The sequence below is a fragment of the Botryllus schlosseri genome, chromosome 15 (assembly GCF_051294905.1).
Source record: "Botryllus schlosseri isolate E-star chromosome 15, Bs_hap1, whole genome shotgun sequence".
NCBI lineage: Eukaryota > Metazoa > Chordata > Ascidiacea > Stolidobranchia > Styelidae > Botryllus > Botryllus schlosseri.
In genome coordinates this window covers 21,024,872-21,048,219 of record NC_137250.1, presented here as the reverse complement: position 1 = coordinate 21,048,219, position 23,348 = coordinate 21,024,872, and the positions used below count along the sequence as shown (strand labels likewise).

Genomic DNA, 23,348 nt, shown 5'->3' with positions numbered 1-23,348 from the left:
ATTTTATCATTAAACTAGAAGTACCAGATAGACCTAGTACCTACCAGACTAAATTAGACTACATTAGAGTGAAATGTTCCTTTGCTGGAACTTAATTCAAATTCCAAGTTTAGGTGAATTCAGTAATTGTAATCTAATTGGAAAAACAAGTATAATCTGATTCAGAAATGCTGAATATTTTCAAGTTGTCCAAATCTGAGGCCAACTGTATTTATAACTAAAATATGGTTTAGCAGTTTCTTAATAGGTTAAATAATAGGGGGCCATTGACTGTTCAACATTTTCAAAGTGGACCACGGCCTAAAAAGAGGTTGGGTCGTTGGGAACCCTAGGCGAGACTCTGTAGGCTACTCAATCATATTCCTGAAATGGTCTTCTGCTGGATTCTTCACGGTGCAACTGTTCAGCAACCAAAGGTCGGAGTTCATCGGATCATCTAAGAAAAGATATAAAATTGACTGGTGAAAAGCTGATAGGTACGGTAGAGCGAGTGTTACCGGAAATTTTATATCCGAACGCAGCAAGCTGTCCACTCATATACTCTGAATCCGATGAATTGTGGGTGCAACCCCATGTTTTTACATACACACTTTGCGTTCCGGGGATGATGCTGGAAAATTTTCATATCATTTACAAATTACTCAACTCTGGCAATTCATACAGATACAGTAATGTGATGCGATTGCTTACGGTACCTTGTGAGAATATCCTGATTGGAAGTATTTTGGTCGTGAGTCGCGTGTTTCTTAGATAATTTGTTCACTTTGGGCACAATTTTAGATCTCCCGCTAACTCTTCTCCCCGAGTCGGCAGTTATATCTTCGATGTCATCAATATTTGTGGGATCGGCCGCTACCATGACCATCTCGAGATATACTACCGGTAGGCTTTATCACTCCTAGCTAGGAATATGCTTGTTCGTTCTAAAAATATTTTCATTAGTGAAAAATAGGACTGAAAACGACAACTATAGCATGATAAAGTTTTAGTTGCGCAGCGTGTCGCCGTGTCGGCATACAACACCGGTAAGAGTGATGAGAACATTCTGCGGACGATATATCATCCCCGTGACAGCATATCGTCAATATTTAAATCTTTATCTATTCACCTATGAACGCGACTACCGCAGTATATTTCCGAAAAAGATCAGTAAGCCGACGCAAACAATAACAATAGAGTACGTCGTTCCTGTCATCATAGTGTCCTATATGGTGTCGACACAAGCAAATCTCACGGTTCAATGAAATTGTATCACGTCACAATTTCCATTTGGCTACAGGCAATTTGACGGTTATTTTTGACCAGCTTGCCGAGCAATAAATTTGATGAATCGGGTATCAATCGAAAGCTAACTCTGCACTGATTACGAAAATATAAATTTTATTCCACTCATGGCCCTGGAACCCCCACAATCAGCCCCCAATAATTCATTGTTGAGTAGATTGGCAGTGTGACGCAACAATGCTGTCTGGCGAAACGAGAGAGAAACTCAAGAGCAAGGATGCGGCCGAGCGGCAAGAGTGGGATCAGCTGACGTCGCGGCAATAGCTATGTGCAATCGCGTCGCAGAGAAACGCTGCACTGTTGATACTTTTTCTATTTGTTTCGGTACAAGCGAGCACGCCTTATCAGCCTTTCCTTGACTTTTAAGGGTAGAACTGGGTCCACAGAATGTATTAGGGCCCTACCAATTTTCGCGCAATATCCTTCAGAGGATAGAGATATGTAGGCTACGTCTAAGTAGTCTACATTGGATATGTCAGATTATTTTGATATCGATTACCTTAGCCCGCTTGTTGCGTAGGGCTCCAGAGATGCGTGGCGCTGTTGATACTTTCTATCAGACTTGGACAACTAGATAATTCTAGTTGTCTAATTTCACTAAATTAGAGCGAAATGCCAGTAATCTAATTCTAATCTAATTTGTGAAATGTTTCCATACGCTAATTCTAATTCTAATCTAAGTTGTGAAATGTTCTTATGCTCTAATTCTAATTCTAATCTAATTCATTGTTTTCCTGAAAATTCCTCTTTGTCCGAGTCATATTGCAGTGACTTAACAAGAATACTCTCGCGCAGGGAAGTCCAGTGCAAAGCCGCCATCGCCTTACATACACCGAGCAGTCATAGTAGTTATTATGGCGACTAATAGCCTGCTAGAGTAGCTTGTAGTCTGCGAACAACATTCTAGTTTTTAAAACTTTACGTTAGTACAACGCCATTCTTACTAACGTGGGCAATGTCCATGACTACCACAAAAGAAGTAAGATTTTATTAAAGTAAATACAACAAGAAATATCATGATCATAAACGTCATTTTATTCTGAACGATTGTGAGCTGCGTACGATACCCGACATCGACAACGCTTTCCAACGACTAGTGAATCGATATTGGGGCTAGCCAGACATGTCACTATATATGAAAGACTATCTCATCCTAAAGATTGATCTTGTGGGGACGTCCTATACATCGTTTTCTAAGCGTCTCTGTCTTGGCGATGTCTGGGCCATTGCATGTAAAGGCAATATGCTTATTGGTATCACTTGTCTCTCCATGGAATGCTGTTGCCATCGCCGAAGCCGTTTCAGCTAGTGTCGAATAGTGTTGTTGGGCACAGGCGTATTGCTTATTTTGAAACAACAACAATAATAATAATTGGAAACTGAAATCAATTTTAGCAATTCAAAATGCTTTATTTAGCGTATTTCCAAAATCTCAAATCAGATCGACGACCGCGATTGCGATGACCCCTGGCATAGTAGAAAGCGAGTCAAGCTTTGTGTACAGAAGTTACCCATTCTCATGGTTATGGCAATGCACTGTTGTTTTTGTTGTTTATTAAACAAAAATGTGTGGCGCTTATCGCCTGACGGCCTTTTGTACCACGCACTGTGATTTGACCTGAACTGATTTTGCTGTATTCATTTCCCATTCACAATTTCATTCGATTTCCAAGTTTTTGCGAAAGTCAGTAGCTCTAATTCTAATTCTAATCTAATTTGGAAAATGCTTTGTAGCTCTAATTCTAATTCTAATCCAATTTAGAAAAGCTGTGTAGCTCTAATTCTAATTCTAATCTAATTTGGAAAAATTTGTGGAGCTCTAATTCTAATTCTAATCTAATTCAAAAAAGCTAAAAATTTTCTAGTTGTCCAAGTCTGCTTTCTATAGGCGCTTCGCCAAAAGCGAGCACACATTACCAGCATTTCCTTGATTTGTAAAGGTAGAGCTGGGTCCACAGAATGTATTTGGTCCCTACCGATTTTCGCGCAATATCCTTCAGCTGATAGAGATATTTAGGCTACGTCTAAGTAGTCTACATTGGATATGTCAGATTATTATGATATCGATTACCTTAGCCCGCTTGTTGCGTAGGGCTCCAGAGATGCGTGGCGCTGTTGATACTTTCTATAGGCGCTTCGCTAAAAGCGAGTACACATTACCAGCCTTTCCTTGATTTGTAAAGGTAGAACTGGGTCCACAGAATGTATTTGGGACCTACGAATTTTCCTGCAATATCCTTCAACTTATAGAGATCCTTCCGTCTAAGTCAGTGGTTCCCAACCTTTTTGTCTTCATTCCCCACTTCAGATTGATTCCGAGCTTTCATTCTCCACCAATACCGTAACAGCACCGCCAAAAAAAACGTTGGTCTTGGGCCCCCAGAACCCCCTTATCTCCGCTGAGCCTGTACGCTTTTTCACTGCAACTTATCAGCTACATTGGGTCTACTGTTGAGTGCGTCGCCTTATTTCAACTAAACGCACGAAGCGCGAAAAATTTACATAGTTCGTGTTTAAATCGGCCAATATGATCGGGAATTGCATATATTTTGCTATCAATTTTTTACCCCCTCTATGCTCACGTAATCAGATTTGCCGGTAGAGCTGAGTGAGGTGTGTTGGAAAACGTAGGACCCCTAACTAAGAATTGAAAATCTTCGGGCGGACCCGTTGGTACATTGACTTCGTTACATTATGCTATTTTGTGACCTTCTATATCTGCTATGTCAAAATATATGGAAATCGCGAAAACTAAAAGGCACACACGATTTCAAATTGGTATTGCTTTACTGGCAAATAGTTTTTCCCTGCGGGATAGCATTTGTCATGAAGGGTTCAGATCGCCAGGACAGGGGCATTCGGCGCCAGCCATTTAGCCAATTGAACATATATGGATATTGTATATATATCGAAGTTTTGGGTCACCACAAGGGCATTCCTTCTCGGCCAAGGTATTCTCGCTGCTGATCATTCTGGCACAATTCTCGGAGTTGCATGTTACATGGCCTATAACTTCATATGCCTTGGTGCGTCGTGGCGCAGTAATGGCCGACGCCGAAGTCTCTATTCATTTCTATAAATTCTACTATTTTCGTGGGGGAATCAGATATTCGGCAATATTAAATCGCGGGGGGTTTGGGGTGCGGCAGTTACGGTCCTGTTCCCCACTACCCAGCACTTTTTGTCATCACAGAGCAGCTATTTGCTGGTTTGACTACACAAGACACACAACCACACCAGTACGCAAGACAATCGCCTATAACTGCAACATTAAAAGTATTGTGAACCTATACCAGTAACGCTCAAAATTTCGCGAACGTGTTATTTCACGTCAATCTAGTCGTTCTGGATGCGTTTGTGACGCCATGATTGGCCATCCAGAGCTAAATATGAAGTTTTGTGAGCAACACGCAATATAATTGTCGATACTTACATTCCACATTCCACATGTGTCTCCGCGAATGTGTAGACTGTCCTCGATCTAATTTTGAACAAATGCGTCTATTCCCCACCGGTGGGGAATTCCCCACCGTTTGGGAACCACTGGTCTAAGTATAGCTAGGTTAGTTATCTATATTTGCACATAGCTATTGCCGCGACGTCAGCTGATCCCACTCTTGCCGCTCGGCCGCATCCTTGCTCTTGAGTTTCTCTCTCGTTTCGCCAGACAGCATTGTTGCGTCACACTGCCAATCTACTCAACAATGAATTATTGGGGGCTGATTGTGGGGGTTCCAGGGCCATGAGTGGAATAAAATTTATATTTTCGTAATCAGTGCAGAGTTAGCTTTCGATTGATACCCGATTCATCAAATTTATTGCTCGGCAAGCTGGTCAAAAATAACCGTCAAATTGCCTGTAGCCAAATGGAAATTGTGACGTGATACAATTTCATTGAACCGTGAGATTTGCTTGTGTCGACACCATATAGGACACTATGCTGTCATCATCATGTTGGTGTTGGGGTGGATATAAATTGGATATGTCAGCAATGCATGCATGTACTCCATGAAATGCTACCATGGTAGTTTACAGATGCAGTCCGTCAGGCTGAGTTTGGTTGTTAGAGGTTAAGGGTAGGTTCATTCATATTGAAGGATCGCAACTGCGTGTCGCTCGACGTCCTCCTATTTGTTCATTACATCGCATTGTTTCTTATCGCATTGTACATTGTGTGTGACTTGTTCAGATGAAAAATATAACTCAACGATTATAATCTGGCGAATATTGAATATCTTGTCCAGTATCCACTCAATACTCATCCCTTCATTTCGTATCGTGTGCTAGCCTCATCTTCTTGAATCTTAGTCTTACATGCTTGCTGAAATCTTTGATCTATCTTCATGCCTTCTATTTTTATATGCGTATAAGTTCATGTTTAAGTTTATTAATAAAATTTCATCACTTCAAAACATCACAAGGCTGCAATACAATGAATGATAGGAAGATGCCGAAACGACTAGGAGTAGTCTTAAGATCAGACACCCACCTGGGCCTAGGCGATGTAAAGAGGAGGCTTGCACACTGATTGAAAGTGAAAGAAGCTAATATAAAGTGGCAAGTGACGGAAGGCGACATCGATATGTCAGGTCGTGGTCCGGTGAATGGTGAGGGCTGACTAGTATTCACTCAGCAGAAATTGTTTGTATTTCGACTTGAATGTGGACATGCTCAACGACTGTCGGATAGCCGGCGAGATACTGTGTCACACTTCAGGTCCGATATATTTAATAGAGCGATGATCTTTTTTGTCAACCATATATGATAGTTGGACGACGTGGACGCGCGCGTGTCGTACTTATTCATTTTTGATACCGCGGTAATAAAGAAGTCATGTTTTCGGGGCAGTGGCCGCAGTGGAACTGATACATAAACTTTGCGATTTCTAGTTTTCGCATATCTTCTGTTTATATTAACGGCGGAGGCTTTCCTTAAAAGAATTATCCCTCTTCTCTGATGTTGTCATTCATCAGATTGGCATGGCCGCTGATACACATAGTCATGTCAGTTAACTGGTTCTCTGCGTAAATTCTTATCCCAGTCCGGATGCGCTAAAACCGATAGGCACGTCGATCCTTACATAGTCTTGGTCAGAATGTAATCCGAAATTTTGGAATACGAAAATACATTAATTTAAAGCTAGAAATTTGGAAGTCAGGTTCATCGCAATAACCATGCCTTTATAAAGGTTATTCAATAGCTTCGACAGATAATATAATGGTGATGCGTCCGTCTTCTCGATCGGTAGGTCGTGGGTTCGATTCCCGACTTGATCAGACCAAAGACTAGAAAACTGGTATCCGCAGCTATCCTACTAGGCGCTCAGCATCCACGGATAGCATGGAGGAGAAAATAACGGGAGTGCAGACTAGGTGACTATAGGTATCGCATCTCCGTCGTCAAAGCATCTCGATGGTGCAGGCGAAAAAGAATATCATATCGCTCTATCTCTCTCGATAGATCCGGAGAATCCTGCAAAGCCCCTTTTTTTGCTAGAAATCCAAAGAATGTTACAAAATTTACACGGAAAGAAAATTTAACGAAACTCCAACTCGCTATTCATCCAGACACAATCTTTATAAACCCAGAAAAATCTTGACATTGGGAATACATACCCAAAACATGGAAAATACATTGATATAGGATTCAATTTTGGTCAGTCTATCACAAATGTCATACTTTTCAGTCGGTTCAGTTACAAAAGTAATGCGAACCCGCCGAATCCGAACGCTGGATAACATTCAAATTAGTTCCAATTGTTCTTTGGAGATGAAGGGAATGTTGAAAATCCAACCCAAAATCAATTATTGACAGAGTGACAGCATGTCACACGAACCAAATATTTACTCTTACGAACTGGATGACGTTGAGTGAACAAAGCAAACAAGCAACCAACCAGCCAGTAAAGGCTGCGTCTTTTACCCTTAGTTTTCCTGGTGTCCGCTATAGCCTATATGTTCAAAAGCAGTGGTAGCCTATAGTAATAGCCTACGTATTAGGCATATATATCGAAAGGCTAAAGGGAATTCTGATATGATCAATCTGGAGGAGCAGATCGCAGAAGGGAGTTCGGTAAGAGTGACTTTATTGACTTTGGACTAGTAGCCTATCAATAGATTGTTCATTGATCATTTGGTGTCGCAATTAATGTCATCATGAATGCAATGAAATGTGCATATTTTGGATGGAAGAATTGATTTTAACTTATTTTTATAGGATGTGGAGTATTCTACTATCGCCACGTCTGACATTCCAACCAGTACCAACGCCGATACTTCCCTGAACACATACCAGATAGTTTTTGTCGTCTTGATGTCTTCACTCGCAGTTTTGCTTATTGTGGGCGTCTTTTTCGTGTATATTTGCGTGAAGGTATATATTATATAATATATATCTATAAGGCCCGATACAAACGATTTTGATGTCCATCAGAGGTTCCCCGCCGGCCCCCGCTCAAAGCGCGTCACGAACGAACGAATTAGTAGATATAGATATAGACCTACTGCGAATTTTACAAAAAAAAAATCGATGAGTGAAATAATTACCTAATCTTCATTAGATTAATATAGTTTAACAAATTAATATCGGTTGTCTGCATAGCGTGTATGTCAATTCAACTAATTCAACTTATTCACATTCTCTTATTTGACATTACAAAGTATAATTCGAGGCAAATAAGAGAACCGCCAATCAATTAATCATGGGGTCGACTGGCATATATGATTGTCGAAAGGGGACAACGGGCTTCAAAAGGTTAGAAACCACTTTCATGCAAGCAGTGGATTTTTGAAATTTTCTCCCAAAAGGCCCAGTTATTTTATTGGAAAATAATATGATAAAATATTTTGGATATCTAGATATCCCTGTAGAACAGTATGGTTCCTAAAGTGGGCGATATCGCTTCCTGGGGGAAGTATACTAGCAAAACTTTGAATAAGTGGATACAACATACTTGAATACCACGGAAATTGGAAGAACAACGTTACTGGTGATACTAATCTCTGGAGGACGATAAAAATATCATGAGTTTGATAGGTGGGATGGGATGGGATGGGATGCAATGAGTCAAAAAAAAAATCGGGAACCACTGCTGTAGAATATTCTTATTTAATAAAATATATATTTATGAATTCGTAACAATTAAGTCTAGTGAGTATTTGTCTACCATTTAAATTCTCGAGAGCCTAATATATAGCTTTTGAGAGCAAAAATTACAACGCATATATAATTTTATTCAACAGCACAGACCCCTTCGACACTGCTATGGCCCGGTCAATTATGTACGAAATGAAAACGACGAAGAAGACGACACTCTGTATATGGTAGACTATGATCAAGTCGCTATTGACCAAGGCCGACTGACGATAAATTTTTCCAATGAGAAAATTTCAAATTAGCTTGCAGTGCCGCGAATCGCGAAGTTATGTACAATATGTTTAAGAGTTTAACTATGCAAATACTTGTTTATTTGCATCTCACTCCCCAGAGACATATGTCTATCCCAAGCGTATGCATGAGCCGTTTTCATCTATGCAAATTTCAAATGCACAATCTATATGCTTCGCTTCGCCTTTTCCGAATAAGTTGTATGGTTTTGTTGACATTATTTTGCTTCTATTTCGTTTCCACACTATTGTTTTTTGCAATATTGGCGATGATTTCATACATTTTTTTAACATTGTTGCGCTTTGCAAGGGGTTTGGGTCAATATGTGGACAGCGCACATCTTATATATATATATATATATCTTTACTAAGCTATAGAAACATGTTAACACTCGTTACATAAATGTGTTTCACATTCCTGATCTATAACTTTTGGTATTATTATAGAGTTCACGACGAGACAGTTTCAAAGAATGCAGACTCAACACAAAGTATTTTGAATGAATGCGTAATTAGCTTGTAGTCTGCGCTGTTGAATGATCAGAAGATCGCAATCGCAGAGCAGTGTCTTACGCTATTATTCATTGACATTGATTTACTCAAGATTATACTCTGCTCTCTAAAGAGGGGCGAGGAGTCGGATTTCATACAAGGGAAATGCTGTTGCCTGTTGTGTAGGCTATACCATTGCTGCATGGTTCACAAAATCAACCTTTTTAGCTCGTGGATCGGTAAAATAACACTGTAAATATGGAAGACATGTGGAGTGGAATTTGAAAATGAAAATCAAGCTATCATGTAGCCTAACTACGATTAAAATATGCAAACTAAGCAAAAAAAGAACTTGGAATTATTGCGAAAATTGTTGCTGATGTTTTGCTATCATACACGTAAGAATTAACCATCCACTAACTTTGTTTTTGGCTTGCGGTTTCTTTAGTATGAAATGGTAACAGGCTAATTTGCTGTTTTCTAGACTCCGATCAACACTGTCAATCTCCGTTAAATCTCAGCTAGAAGTCTTCTCGACATTATCATATAAACTGATAGCCTTAAAATAAGAAAGACCGCGCGGTGGCGTTATTATCACCATAACTGCAGATCTTTTAACCCGGAAAGTTGTGTGCTACAAATGGTTCAATCGGTAGGTCCTATACAGTGGTGGCCCTACGAACTGCAGGGGGGCTGGGCGAGACTTACGGGGGGGGGGGCACCTTTTAAGAATCCATGCAACCGTAACTTCTGGGGGGCTCCGCTCCACAGACCCCCCTTTCGCATCTGTTATTATTATCTATCTTTCACCCTGGCAAGGTTTGGCCAGGTGCTGGATTCGGCCATGTCTATTATTGCATGTGTGCAAGGATAGACTACATCAAAACTAAGTAGCCCAATTCTACCGCATGCAGAGACGTGATGATTATCGGGATACGGGGCTTTTCTAACAAATGCAGAGATTTAATGATGATTGGCACATCCGTACGGAATCATATTCTTGCGTGTTACACGTATTTCCATGTTTATTCGTTATTATCCTTGAAAAAAGCGCATAATCCAAATAGGATGGGGGGGGGGCGACCGCCCACCTCGCTCACCCCATAGGCCACCACTGGTCCTATATATGTCAGTATACCCAGCCTCAATCTTGTTAAATAAATGAACTTTGTCATACGGTAGCCTGCTGACAAAATTCGATATAGTTATCGAATTTGGTCAGCAGACAAGCGTATGGCAAAGTTCATTTCTCTAACAAGATTGAGGCTGGGTGATAAGTTAACTATATGTCAACATATCGGACTTGAAATACTCAGCTTATAGGCCTACATATAATTCGACCCTCGCATATATTTCGATATTATCTTGTCCCCGAGTCGTATAAAACCGAAGTTAAAGTCTTGACTTATTCGTGAGAATACGAGTATTCTCTCAGACTGATATCCCTGTATTTATGAACAAAAACAGACAGATAATTAATTGGTCGGATGGTGAATATTGTTTCGTCATAGTTGGATAAGTACCGGACTTTACAAAGTTTCCGAAATGCGATATACTGTAAAATGGGAGAACTTGATGCAGTCAGGATTGAAGTTCCTAACGTTTCCGGCATGCCGGCAGAGACGGATTTAGGTATGTAACAATTTGTCACTTCAGAGATCATTGTACTATAGTCAGTATTTTGATTTGATGAAATTGCAGAGATCAGTGGATTTAGAATTTTTCTACATTATTTGAGATTCATTTCGAGGATCGATTCATGTCGCGGATCCAGTGGTGATTAGCATTTGTCTAAAGGTCGCTGGCTATAGTGCAAGATTGAAAATTTGACATCAATAAGTTGAAATCCGACGTTGACGCGTTGAAAGTCCCCAACGTTCCCAATAATAGTCCCCAATAAGTTCAAGATGAGCAGATTTCATATTTACCCGAATCCTGTTTCAGATTTGAGAATCAAATTCAAGTCCAAAATTCAATGCTGAATTTACATGCTATCGTGTGGATATCAAAGTCAAAATCCTAATGGCTAAAATTCACGAAATAAAAATCGAATAATTATTTGAAAATTATATGAAATTCCATGTCCAAATCTATTGGAAAATTGTGTGTGTCCAAATCCTGGCCCCATTTCAAAAACGTGTTTTTCTTTTAAAAGCCAAGTTCAAGTAGGAAAGATGTGATTCGCAGCTTTCAATCGACGATATTATTATTATATTTTTTCAGGAAAGGATACGAGAAGTCTTGGGATGTTGAAATATATTGCTGTGACATCTACGTTAGTAAGCTTTGGCATACTAGTCGCGTCAATTGGCACGTATTACGTATCCGCGTCGTGCTAGGTATGCACATTTCAATTTATAGGCCTACTGTGGGTTTTGTCGAAATATTACCAGCGGCGAACGATTGTATTTCAGGCACTCGACATGAATCTGCTTTGCAAAGAAATCTTCTATCGAAAATGACATCTCGCTTCTTAACAGATTCTATAGCAACTTTCATCATCATAAATCATTTTTCATAGTTGCTGTGTGTATTTCTTGTTTGTCGGATGACAAGTTATTTCGCTATTGCTAGGTTTTACAATTTACATCATACACGGTAGGATTTGTATGGGATAGTCGGATCTAAACAATTTCTAGGTCAACCACCTTCCCAATGGTTAGGGCTGGGCAAAATCGAGTACCTGAGTGATTCGATTAATTTGAATAACGTAATATATGCTTCGAGTCGAGTCCAGTAATCGAGAAGCACTCATTATGTCATTATGACGTTATAACAGAATGTAAAATGTCAAAGTTCAAATCTATACCTTTTATGCGACCACAAAGAATTAATATATTGCCTGTTATCCATTGCATTAAAGATATACATTGGTATTTTTTCGACCACATCGATTTCATTGCAATTGGTGACAATGCTGTGGGATGATCATGTCTTCGGAAATATGCTATTTCCGGTAACTTTTTGCTATATGTTTCCTCGTATACTACGATTCGGCCAGTCGGTCAATCAAGGTTCCAAGGCTTATTCAACAGTGAAAATTAGTATCGAAACTATAATTCTCGTTGATACATTAACTTTCAGTGGCGATGAGCGTATAATTTCAGTACTCAAAAAATCATATTTTACTACTCGACTCGAATCAATAAAATTAATTCTCGATTCAGATTCGAGTACTCGAATCATAAGCCTCTCAATGAAATATCACTGCTCTCACGCGTACAGCAGCACTGAGAAGCGGTTTGGAGCTTGGTCGTCAGCTAAAACGAAATAGTTTATTGTAGTAGGCTACATTTTATCTGCTTGTACTTTTGTCAATCATCATCATCATTGGTTTATTAGCAATTTTATCAGTTCAATACACCACAAAAAATGCGATACAATGAATAGACAGGAAGATGTCGAAGCGACTTGGATTTGTCAATGGAATCGGACACCCACCTTGGCCTAGGCGTAGTAAAGAGGAGGCATGCACACTGAATGAAAGTAAAGAATACAGTATAGAAAAAGAAAGCGACAAGAAATAGGGCGGCATGTCATGGGAAGCGAGATCGATAGGTCAGTCGTGGTCCGGTAATCTTGAGGATGGACTGTATTTATTAAGTAGTAATTGCTTGTATTTCGACTTGAATGTGGACATGCTCGTCGACTGTCGGATGGCCGGCGGGATACTGTTCCACACATCAGGTCCGGCATATTTGATGGAGCGATGATCTTTTCGGTCGATCATATGATATTTGGACGACGTGGACGCGCGTGTGTTGTACTTGTGCGCTTTTGATTCATAGGTAAAGAAGTCATTGAAATATTCGGGGCAACGACCGCAGTGAAACTGATACATAAACTTGGCGATTTCTAGTTTCCGCATATCTTCTATCAAACGGCTTCTTTTTTAGATAACTTTTTAAGCTCCCATATCAACAGTTTTTGAAGTTATTATTGAATACATGCATTGAATCCTGATTGAATCAAACCATGAAGGACTTAATTCCCCGATTATTGAAATTTGAAGTAATGTCCCCTGAGAACTGCTAGCCACATCCGCCCGATGCTCATTACTGGAATCTTAGTGGATTTAGGCCCCTTTGTTTTGATGATACAAGTCCTGTGCAATGTTACAATTTAGAAATAATATCACTGAAAATTAGTCGACCGACCCGACTGCGACATTCACTATAAACAGGGTTGCCATCGACATGGACTCAAAAATAAGGACAGTTGAAAAATTAGACTAGGCTGCCAATAAAAGCGATTTTGTATATACTTTGTATTTATACGAGCCGTGGCATATCACATTACGTACTTTTCGCAAGAAACAACCTGCTCCCGCAACTCCTTGTTATTAGAAAGTGCTTTATCTCACGACAGCTCAGGTCTAGGTTTACCATTACTCAAGGGCCTTGAGTCAAGGCCGAAACAGCACTTCGTCAGCCCCTCCCAAAAAAACACGCTGGTCCGAGGCCCCCTATAGGGTGATAAACCAAACTTCTTTACATCGTTCTGATTAGAACCTTAGAGGCGTCAACCAAGATGGAAAAAGTTTAGACAAAATCATTTTTGAGCGTATGGAGCAAGAACTCCAGTAACAATGCTCACGAAAAAGAGTTACTGTATTACTCCGTCGACGTCAGATATACATGTCTTACACTCGTAATCCCCAGTTTGCACAGTTACTACCATGGAATGTATGGAGATGGACTTACATTTTACATCGTAAAATAAAGTAATATACGCCGTTACAATAATACCGTTAGCAGTATAGCCAGTTGTTATAAAGTCTAGACGACTTTTACCATTACCAGCTTTTTAAGACATGTTCAGTTATTGCTATTTTTCGTTCTTTGTATTTCATAGATTTCTTCAGCTTGAGTGTATTCTCCAATATTGATCTCACTTTCCTCAATGGTGTCGAAGTCCGCACTTGCTGCGCAAGATCTGTCTACTTTTTCACTTGAATTGGCTGCCGGGGCCATAGAAAAAGCATATTCCTGTTTGCAATTGGACAAGATGGTAACCGACATGACTGAAAACATTACAAAGAGCGCCATTGGTCTGTCAAGCGTCTACTGCACATTCACGAAAAACTTGATGGTCTCAGTATTACATGAAGCATTCAAGAGTTATGACCATTTCTACACAGTAATGCACCATATTATACCTGCAGCTGATCAGCTGTCGAGCAAAATTATTGAGGATGCCATCAATACTTACACGTACTGTGATACGCTTTGTGACACTATCATTAGCGCGGCAAAGCAAGATCTACTTGCTGTTTCGGAACGTAAAAAGTTCGAAGTTTGGGCTGAGCAAAAATCCATGAGAGTTATTAGAGCCGGATTGGCCAAGTACTTGAGGAAGAAGTCAAGACTATCTGCTTGCAATCGGTATGAGTCTTATGACATGTCTATTTTACGGTGTTTCAATATTTTGAAATTTAGGATCCGCTGAATTTATTGTTATTACATTGAGAGATAACCGGACATAATGATATAATTTTCTAAATTTTGATCTAATTTATTTATTACAAATCCATACGAATTGTAGAGGACTAATGTCTTATATTATATTTTACAAAGGTGAAATTGTTACAATCTAACTCTGCGTCAAAAATGAGTTGGCACCAAAATGCAAGGGGGAAATATGCATGATTTTATGCGTTGTTTTAGATTTTATCAGTGAAAGGTTAGGGTATTTGGGTTAAGGTCACATGAACTTGATACTTTATAGGCTGCTATTGTTAAACGCCATGTCATATTATGAACCTATTTGTGTTATATTATGAAATTGTCTTGACAACTTTCAGTTTATCATTCTTTCATTAAACAGTTTGCATTTTGTTTTGAAAGGTCCCAAGAGCCTTACAACCCGCAAGAGTTATATGCTGATTTTTTGGTTTCAAAAATCTTTCTCGACTGCAAGTTTCTGGACGGGTCGAGTCATGCTTCCACATCGTCTCAATCAGACAAGTCTAGGTCTTCCCACTGCGGTAGCTGGGAATCAATATCAAGGTAAGATATTTATAGTGTGAATGCGAATATTGTTGAGTACATGTAAATCAGGAATTCATGATCGGTCTTCTCTTTTGCTTCGACCATGTAAATTACTGATTGTAATTGATTGCTATGAATATTTTCATATTGTAATGTCTTTAGCAGATCATAGAAAGTATTAGGTAGGCTACAATACATCAGTTATTAGACATCTTAAATTTATGATCCTTTAATTTGATGGGCATATCATGATCACTTCTCTATTGATATGGTGATACGGTATTGAAGATGTGTAGTCTGCTGATTTTGTAATTTTTATGGTGTCGTGAAAGGTTTGGTAGCCTATAAGAATTGAATAAAAATATCCAACCAATGCTTAGAACGTAACGCCAAGTTTACCTGTAATTAGCGCCAAGTTTACCTGTAATTAGCGCCGGGCAAAAGCGAGTACCTGAGTAATTTGATTATGAATCGAGAATTTGGCTTCAAGTCGAGTTGAACATTCGAGTATCACTCGTAATAACGTCATAGAGGTATGAATGATGTGGAAAGTTTTATGCGACCACAGAGAATGCAATGCCGTGTCACATTAATTGGTGATTGGTGTTTTTTTTCTACCGTTCATTGTGCTTTGAGACGATACCGTGAGGGGTGGGTTGATCGCAAACTTGTCGTTGTCATTGTATACATGTTTCGATACGAGCAATCGAGGTTTCAAGGCTTCCTCAGTGGAAAGAGTATCAAAACTGTAATTCTCTTTGATAAATCCACTCTTTAAGGGCAATGAACGTGTAATTTCAGCGCTCGAATAAATATTATCTCTTACTACTCGACTTGAATTATCGGAAATAATACTCTGCTCAGATATGAGTACACGAATCATTGTACCCAGCTCTGCAATTAATTCTCAACACATGCTCAATAATCAGTTACTATTGTCAAGTTTTTGACCATGTTCGAATATTGACGTAGCTGTCATTCTAGTTGAGTGCAATTATGCAGTATGATTGATTCTTGGCTTATGATCTAACCATCAAATTATGTACATTTTATGTTTTAGCGGTTTGCTGTCACCTCAGTCTACAGCAGATTCGAGTGGCCTCTACGTTTTTGCCGATAAACTTCTGTACTCGTTGTCTGCTTTGGAAAAGGGATCGAACGAATCAATTAGCAGTACAGGTACCTATAGCTCTGAGACTGACATATGTCCGCCTTGAAAGCAGAGATGTTTTATTCATGATAATTGTGTTCGGACTGTGTCTCGTGTGTCATTAATTACTGACTACTGTGCGCGATTTTCAGTTTCATGCCGTGTTAAATGACTCATACGAAAATCATAAGATGTTATTTCGATGAATTATCTTAATTTGACGGGTGTTTTGCGTCAACTTTTTTAGACACTCTTGACTCCAAGTATTCCATCGTTGATTGCTACAGAAGGTCAAGTGCTCCTGAGCTCCGTGTGTCATCAAGGTAGGTTTCAATCTGGTACGACTGCTTATCTTGTTTGTATGAGTTTGAGAAAAGTCACTAAATTTGCTCTATGAAGGTTCAATTAATTAGTATTTATTGCAATTAAATCTTCAATATTTTTAATGTGCTTAATAATTTCTAACATCATATAATTGAGTCAAATTTTAGACATCAGTCGAGGAATTTTTCAATATTAGCCTACTTTCCTGGTAAAACAATTTGTGACTGGATATTTCCCAGCTGTAACAACGCTTATTTCAATCGGCAAAAATGGAATGAATTCTACAATACTTGTAATATATTATATACTCTACTACTCATCGATTGGGATCAGTCATATTTCAGCTGTACATTGCTGCCCGTAGGCTACTGCTGCAAAACAGATTGTATGTTGAAGATTATGTTATTAATTATTATACTAGAAGAATGTTCATACTGTGGTATTCTTTCTGTGATTGTTTGTTGTTATTCCATTTCCATGTATCAACACTATGCTATCAGTTTCTTTGAAATATTCTCTGCGCAATTTCCTTCTTCCTTTTTTTGGGAAGTACAACTTTCCAGTTAAGGTCATGCGTTTAATGTCACACGTAGTTACATCAATATTTCAATTGGCTAGCAATCGATAACAAGACAAAGCATTTCTTTTCTGTGGTCTTTGAAGTTTGCCAACGATGATATGTAGGCGTATGAAATAATGTTTGAAAGTGTGAATATACATAGTTTGTTGGTGTTGTCATTAAAAAAGGACTGCATAAAACAGCATGTCCGTAGATTTATTAGAACACGCGCATCTCTCTAGGAGAGGTCGTTCACATTTTCATTTGTGTACCTTGAAGTCAAAATACGCAAACAAACCTAGGCTGTGGCAACAAGAAGGAGTTCGTGCACCATCTAAAAATGGTGTATTGAGCTTCAAGTGTTTTCTTCGCCTCGATTATTCGAAATTTCATGCCGGTGACATCGTATTTGGATTGTTGATATACAATGTTCTTTCCGATTCACTACTAGTTGCTGACGATTACCCCTGACGAGCGTCAACCGAAAAATATACGGGTTTTTATCAATATAAGTATATTATTCAATTGTAAATTTGATAAAATGTGAGAGCTCCTCTAATTAGTCCGTTCCCAGTTGTGATTTTACGGCGAGTAGATTTATTGAGAAATGTAGCTGGCTGCCGTTGACCTCGCTATTGGAAGCACGATTTTTAATGCGAAATCAACCACTTTCAGGAAATCCAGCTTGACCACAGTTTTCGAAGAGCTGCCTATCACGGTTCCGGCGGCGTCGTCCAATAAAGATCGTAAACTGAAGGTCTACCCGTCGACGTCTCTAGGCCGCAGATTGCGTAGTTCTGATGAACGCCGTTCTACATCGCTGGAGAATATCGATAAGACGTCGGCGAAATTTTCATACAGTGACGCGTTGGCGAACGATATTCTGTTCAGTGCTTACGAAGATGTAATTTGATTGCGTATACGTTCGGTGGTACGTAAGCGGTATTTGGAAAGGCCATGTTATAGAGTTTGTTTTTCTCCAGTACTAATTTTAGCTGTCGGATATTTTCCTTTAGGGCTGTGCCAAATCGAGTACATGAGCGACTCGAATCCTAATCGAGTATCGGGTTTAGAGCCGATTATCACTCATTACGACGTCGTAAGAGTATCGGTGATTTGTAATGTTTAAACGTGTACGTTTTATGCAACTACTAATTAAAGAATGCCTGTTTCACTATACATGGATATTTTTGTGTAATTTTGATCCTGCCTACTTACGTGGTTGTAATCAAGTCACAAGTCGAGTCGAGTCATTTTCAATTCACCACCGAGTCAAGTCAAAGTCAGTGAGTAGAGGGTAGAGTCCGAGTCATAGTGTCGTGACTCGAGTCCAAGTCATTGCGTTCACTGTTCTGTTTTGAGTCCAATCCGGCTTAACCCACTTTTATCAACTATAGAGTGATATAGAATGGCTCGCATTCGTAATATGGTAATTTTCCTCAGTCCTAACAGTTTGACCCTATTTTCCAAATATCAGTGCGGATAGACCAAATACCAATAATGTCGTGACTTTACTATCTGTCTTGGGCGTCGTGGTCTCGAGTCATGAACAATGACGCAAGTACAAGTCCAGTGAGTACACCAATTGACTCGGGGTCAAGTCATTTTACGCATTTGAAGGAATGACTCCAGTCGAGTCTTTATAACCCTGCCTATTTCATTGCACTTTATGATAATTCTTTGGCTTGATCACAAGTTCACGGAAATGTCATTTTCAAGAACGCGTGATGTGCTACCGGCACATGTTTTTGATATAATGTGATACGACCAATCGAGGTTTCAAGGCTTGCATGTTGGAATAAAAGTATCGAAACTATAATTACTGTTGATATATCTTACTATTAATGGTAAGGAGTGTATAATTTCAGTACTCGAAATAATGTCTATCTTGACCCGAACCATTACACTTAATACTCGATTGGGATTCGAGTTCTCGAAGCATTCTGGCTGGCCCTATTTGTCTTGTATTGTAACGAACGGTTCTTAGAGTTTGTCGGCATTTTTCAATTGCACTTATGTTTGTAGCGCCGATCTCGTTTTGCATACAAGTACCACCGAATATTACATGAAAATGATTTCCATGAATCGTGCAGTGATCGATTAATATATTTTCTTGGCATCACAGGATTTATGCTCGTTTACTGATATCCACAGGTTGAATGAAGTTATACTACAAAATTTGCTCATTTTGTATAATTTTCGTCGAATTCTTATTTCATAATTGCATGTCTTTACTCGTTTGTACAGGTCTACTAGATAAATTTTTGAATTGCCAATGTTCTCTTGCATCAGTGGTTGATCTGTGTACCTGGCTAAATCAATACAATAGCTGGGTCCTTGAAATTGCCGGATTTTGCAGTCCTGCCTGTGAGTTCACCGATATATTTTGCCTTTCGTGGACTTCTAGTTGAACCCTTTTTCAAGTATTGGCATACTAAAAGCTGTGGCATATTTCGACACTTAAGCTCTGATGCCATTGGCCGGGTAATTAATCTGTTTTGCGACTAAATTGTAGTATTTCATGTGTGGCATGAAAACTTCAGTAATACAACCATCACTGTGTGAATAAATGTTGTTGGTCTTTTTACAATTTTCTAACCCCAATATTTGATATGAACATACCGAATTTTTGAACCGAGTGTTGAAGACGGATTCATATTCCAAACCGCTTGTTCACCAATTGATGTGCGTTGGAGTAATAAAGAGATACATCCGAATTAGCAATTGTTAGATGATCCTAATTGTCATTGAAGATATGTGATTGTCTACTGCCATGACCTTAGAAGAGCTCTGTTGTATTTGTTTTTGCCAAATGTAGTTTATATATATCGCAATAAACATGTATGAGGAGACTTATATCGTGGTAGTTGTGTACTCGCTTGCAAGGTTATGGTAGCTGTTCAGAACCACACTATTTTTTGCCGAGGTGTCGACACTGGTTGTTTAGTAATGCAATATGCCACAATCAGATATTGGTTGAGGGCTCGAGTATATTTAAAAAACTGTGATACTTGATTGAGCACTGAGTTGACCAAGAAGCAGGCAAAAGAAGATCCTGCCTCTGCCCCTTTAAACGTCATTGTTAATAGTATTGTATGCTTGTGTTAGATAATAAAGTCTGATAAAGGATCCATATCATGAACCATCCTTATTAAAGATAGTTTGGTCTGAATTATCCTGGAAAAATTTAGTCTCCTTCCCGATATCTTCTGGTTGCCAAGTTTAAACATGATCTCCATTATTCACTATTAGGTGCACTCATTGGTCAGATTCAGTCAGTTTTATAGAACTGTCACCAACTTTATGAGATCAGAGAACCAGTTAACATTACTGGCTGCTGTACCGAAGCCCACTGAAATAAATGAGTTTTTGTGATAGAACCAGATGAGAAAATTATGAATCCCACCACTGGGCGTGCTACTCAATTAGGAGGATGTTGTAAAATACCACAAGTCATGATACATTATATAAAGTAGGGTTAAAAAAGGGGTCCTTGGTTTGCTACTGAAAAACAGGCACGTTGATGGGTTACCTCATCACCATCTAACATGCAGTGACTGGTTGCAGATCGACTGAAGAAAAATAATTCCCAGAGCTTACTTACGTCAAGCGATATTTTGGTCTACAATCTAAATCTGATAAAAATTGTCAAACCTTTTTCCCAAGGTCAAAAGACGGATGACAGAAGCTTTGAAAGGTAGCCTTCAACACGTCCAGGATTCAATTTAGCTATAAGCCACTGCAATACCCAAAGTTTCAACACACAGGGTTGTAACCAAGTCACAAGGTTTCGAGTCACAAGTCAATCTCACTTTTATAATTTTGAGTCGAGTCATTTCCAATTCACCACCGAGTCAAGTCCGAGTTCAAGTCAGTGAGTAGGGTTGAGTCCGAGTCATAGTGTTGTGACTTGGCTCAAGTCATGGTGTTCACTGCTCAGTTTTGAGTTCAATCCTGTTGAATCCACTTTTCCCACTCTGCTCGAGTGACATAGTATGGCTCGCATTCATAGTAACGTAATTTTCCTCAGTCCTAACAGTTTCTGGCTCTATTTTCCAAATCAGTACTGATAGACGAAAACCAATGATGTGGTAAATTTACTATTCTTCAAAGTTACAATTAAATATCTGTCTTGGCCGCCCAGTCTCGAGTCATATGACTTGGTTCGAGTCATACAAGTCGAGTCAATAAATAAATTGACTCAAGTAGAAAAATCGCGACTCAAGTCATTATAACCCTGGAAACAACGATTTGCGTTTTCAAAACTAAATTCTGCGGTTTTGACATTTATGTTCATAACGATTTGACACAAAAATTTGTTCTCAAATTGAAATGCTTCTTGGAGGTACAGAACTTCAATATACAATTAAATAGTATATTCATATTGAAATGAACCCAAATATTTTCGGCTGACACTCGTCAGGGGTAATCGTCAGAAACTAGTAGAGAATTGGAAAGAACATTGTATATCAACAATCGTATCACAAAATATGACGTCACCAGCATAGAAGTAGGTTGAAAACAAAATAATATCAGTAAGTAGTGTTGGTAAAGAAAATTTGTTGAGTAGGCTTACTATCTAGTACAGCTTCTTGGAGGTACAGAACTTCAATATACAATTGAATAGTATATTCATATTTAAATGAACCCGAGCGGCTTGTATTCGACATTTCGTGCTGGTGACGTCATATTTTGTGTTACGATTGTTGATATGCGCTGTTCTTTTGAATTCTCTACTAGTTGCTGACGATCACTCCTGACGAGTGTCAGCCGAAAATATTCAGGTTCATTTCAATATGAACATACTATTCAATTATATCTAGTACCAAAGAAAATGCAGAAGTACTTTGATAGTGACCAATAAGTTTACAAGACACACAGAATAATAGTTTGACGCAGAAAATACAATAGATAATTTTAATGTAAAATACTCATGAATGCTTGTACGAAGACGTTTCCGGCAAAGTAGATGAGAAAGAGGAGAAAAATTCTCCCGCAAATTCAACGATATTGTCCGGTTTTCGAAGCAACACAAACTGCATGAAATCAGCAAGCAAGGCTTGCACATCTGGATGTTCTCGAAGGTACGTGAAATGATCTGCCTTCAACGCTTCTTTACGTTCCAAAAACATGGAAGTCAATTCCGCGTCCTCCTCCCAGTTGAGAGGTTTTTTGGTGAAAATCGGCTTCTGCTCGTAATCATCTCGGTCGATGTGCTGTGGAATCGTGTCCACTACCACAACATAAGGAGAACCAACTTGAACTCTCATAGTAAGGTGGCCGTCATCCATAAAAAACGATTGCCACGTGCAAGGCAGTTCCTTTTCCGACAACACGGTCCTTTCGATGCCGAGCACTGGTATTTTCTTAGTATCAACCTTTTGCAACCTTTCCGGCAATGACGTATACTTACACGGGAAAAGATTGCCTGATTCCACATCGATTGAGATGAAGTCCAAGTCATCAAATTCCTGAACCTCCTGCTTGGCTAATAACCTCTGTAACACAATATTATTTCCTTCCGTGACAAGACCTTCAACTTCGTCAAGTGGGTAGGTGTAGGCGTAAGAACGCGTATCAGCACCGTGGGTAATTTGTGTGTTGATAATGAATACATTTTCTTCCTCGTCTCTCTTCATTGTTGTTACTTTTTCAAGTTCGTGATTCGGAACCTTCACATATTCTTGATGGTGTTGTTCAATAACGGACAGATCTTGTCTTATGTAGGCAGTTAACGCTGTTCCAGTCGGAACTCCATCTACTTTACCTTGGCTGTTGGCGTGGACCAGTAAAACAAGCTCTCCTGAATATGAGACTTTTTCAATTTCTATTTTTAACTCGCCGATGGTCTTTCCGTCGTCCGAAACGTTAACAAGTTCGTCTTTAAAGAGGCATGAATGTATGTCTTCGTTTTTTGTATTTCTACAAAAATCCAAGGCACTGGGACTAGCCTTTATCTTTTCTCCTTCCTTTCCGCCCATATCGTAAAGTAGAAAAACGAGAATCTAATAACACTAGCACAGCGAAACACGCAATATTGTATTCATTTGGCTGCTGCACTTGTTGTCATAGTAATTTGGTGAAAGTCAGTCATTCGTTACGATCATTGAACTCCAGTGGTCGTTCGTTCATATGAAATATTTCTAGTTCGAACCAAGATGAAA

General features: G+C 39.1%; 5 protein-coding genes and 1 long non-coding RNA gene across 7 annotated transcripts in view; 3 read left to right on the top strand and 3 right to left on the bottom strand.

The window, feature by feature from the left end:
* The window catches only part of LOC145457432 (uncharacterized), a 63,478-nt gene extending 43,438 nt beyond the window's left edge, over window positions 1-20,040 (top strand). The window contains exons 2-6 of the mRNA XM_080335657.1: window positions 14,016-14,545; window positions 15,008-15,169; window positions 16,212-16,330; window positions 16,549-16,624; window positions 17,860-20,040. Of these exons, the coding sequence (XP_080191783.1) occupies window positions 14,064-14,545; window positions 15,008-15,169; window positions 16,212-16,330; window positions 16,549-16,624; window positions 17,860-18,097 (1,077 nt within the window). The 5' untranslated portion in view covers window positions 14,016-14,063 and the 3' untranslated portion in view covers window positions 18,098-20,040. The remainder of the gene's footprint in view (window positions 1-14,015; window positions 14,546-15,007; window positions 15,170-16,211; window positions 16,331-16,548; window positions 16,625-17,859) is intronic.
* Window positions 1-23,348, bottom strand: part of LOC145457416 (threonylcarbamoyladenosine tRNA methylthiotransferase-like) — a 264,970-nt gene that overhangs the window by 6,684 nt on the left and 234,938 nt on the right. Inside the window, exons 2-4 of one of the 2 annotated variants that reach the window (XM_080335634.1) lie at window positions 696-920; window positions 498-610; window positions 352-436 (exon numbers count right to left, since the gene is read on the bottom strand). In XM_080335634.1, coding sequence (XP_080191760.1) covers window positions 352-436; window positions 498-610; window positions 696-865 — 368 coding nt within the window. In that variant the 5' untranslated portion in view covers window positions 866-920. Of the gene's footprint in view, window positions 1-351; window positions 437-497; window positions 611-695; window positions 1,044-23,348 lie in introns of those variants that run through there. The other variant, XM_080335635.1, reaches the window with a different exon arrangement.
* The window catches only part of LOC145457413 (kielin/chordin-like protein), a 298,320-nt gene that overhangs the window by 70,239 nt on the left and 204,733 nt on the right, over window positions 1-23,348 (bottom strand). The window lies entirely within an intron of this gene.
* LOC145456654 (uncharacterized) lies at window positions 7,185-8,958 on the top strand. Its single transcript, XM_080334745.1, has 3 exons — window positions 7,185-7,356; window positions 7,501-7,656; window positions 8,526-8,958. The coding sequence occupies exons 1-3, from the start codon at window positions 7,318-7,320 to the stop codon at window positions 8,679-8,681; spliced, it is 351 nt and encodes a 116-aa protein (XP_080190871.1). The 5' UTR covers window positions 7,185-7,317; the 3' UTR covers window positions 8,682-8,958.
* LOC145456817 (uncharacterized) lies at window positions 10,638-11,684 on the top strand. The gene is made up of 3 exons (XR_013920717.1): window positions 10,638-10,793; window positions 11,385-11,500; window positions 11,576-11,684. It is a non-coding gene; the product is annotated as an uncharacterized LOC145456817 (long non-coding RNA).
* On the bottom strand, window positions 22,088-23,241 carry LOC145457435 (ciliogenesis-associated TTC17-interacting protein-like). The gene has a single exon (XM_080335660.1). The coding sequence runs from the start codon at window positions 23,163-23,165 to the stop codon at window positions 22,116-22,118; it is 1,050 nt and encodes a 349-aa protein (XP_080191786.1). The 5' UTR covers window positions 23,166-23,241; the 3' UTR covers window positions 22,088-22,115.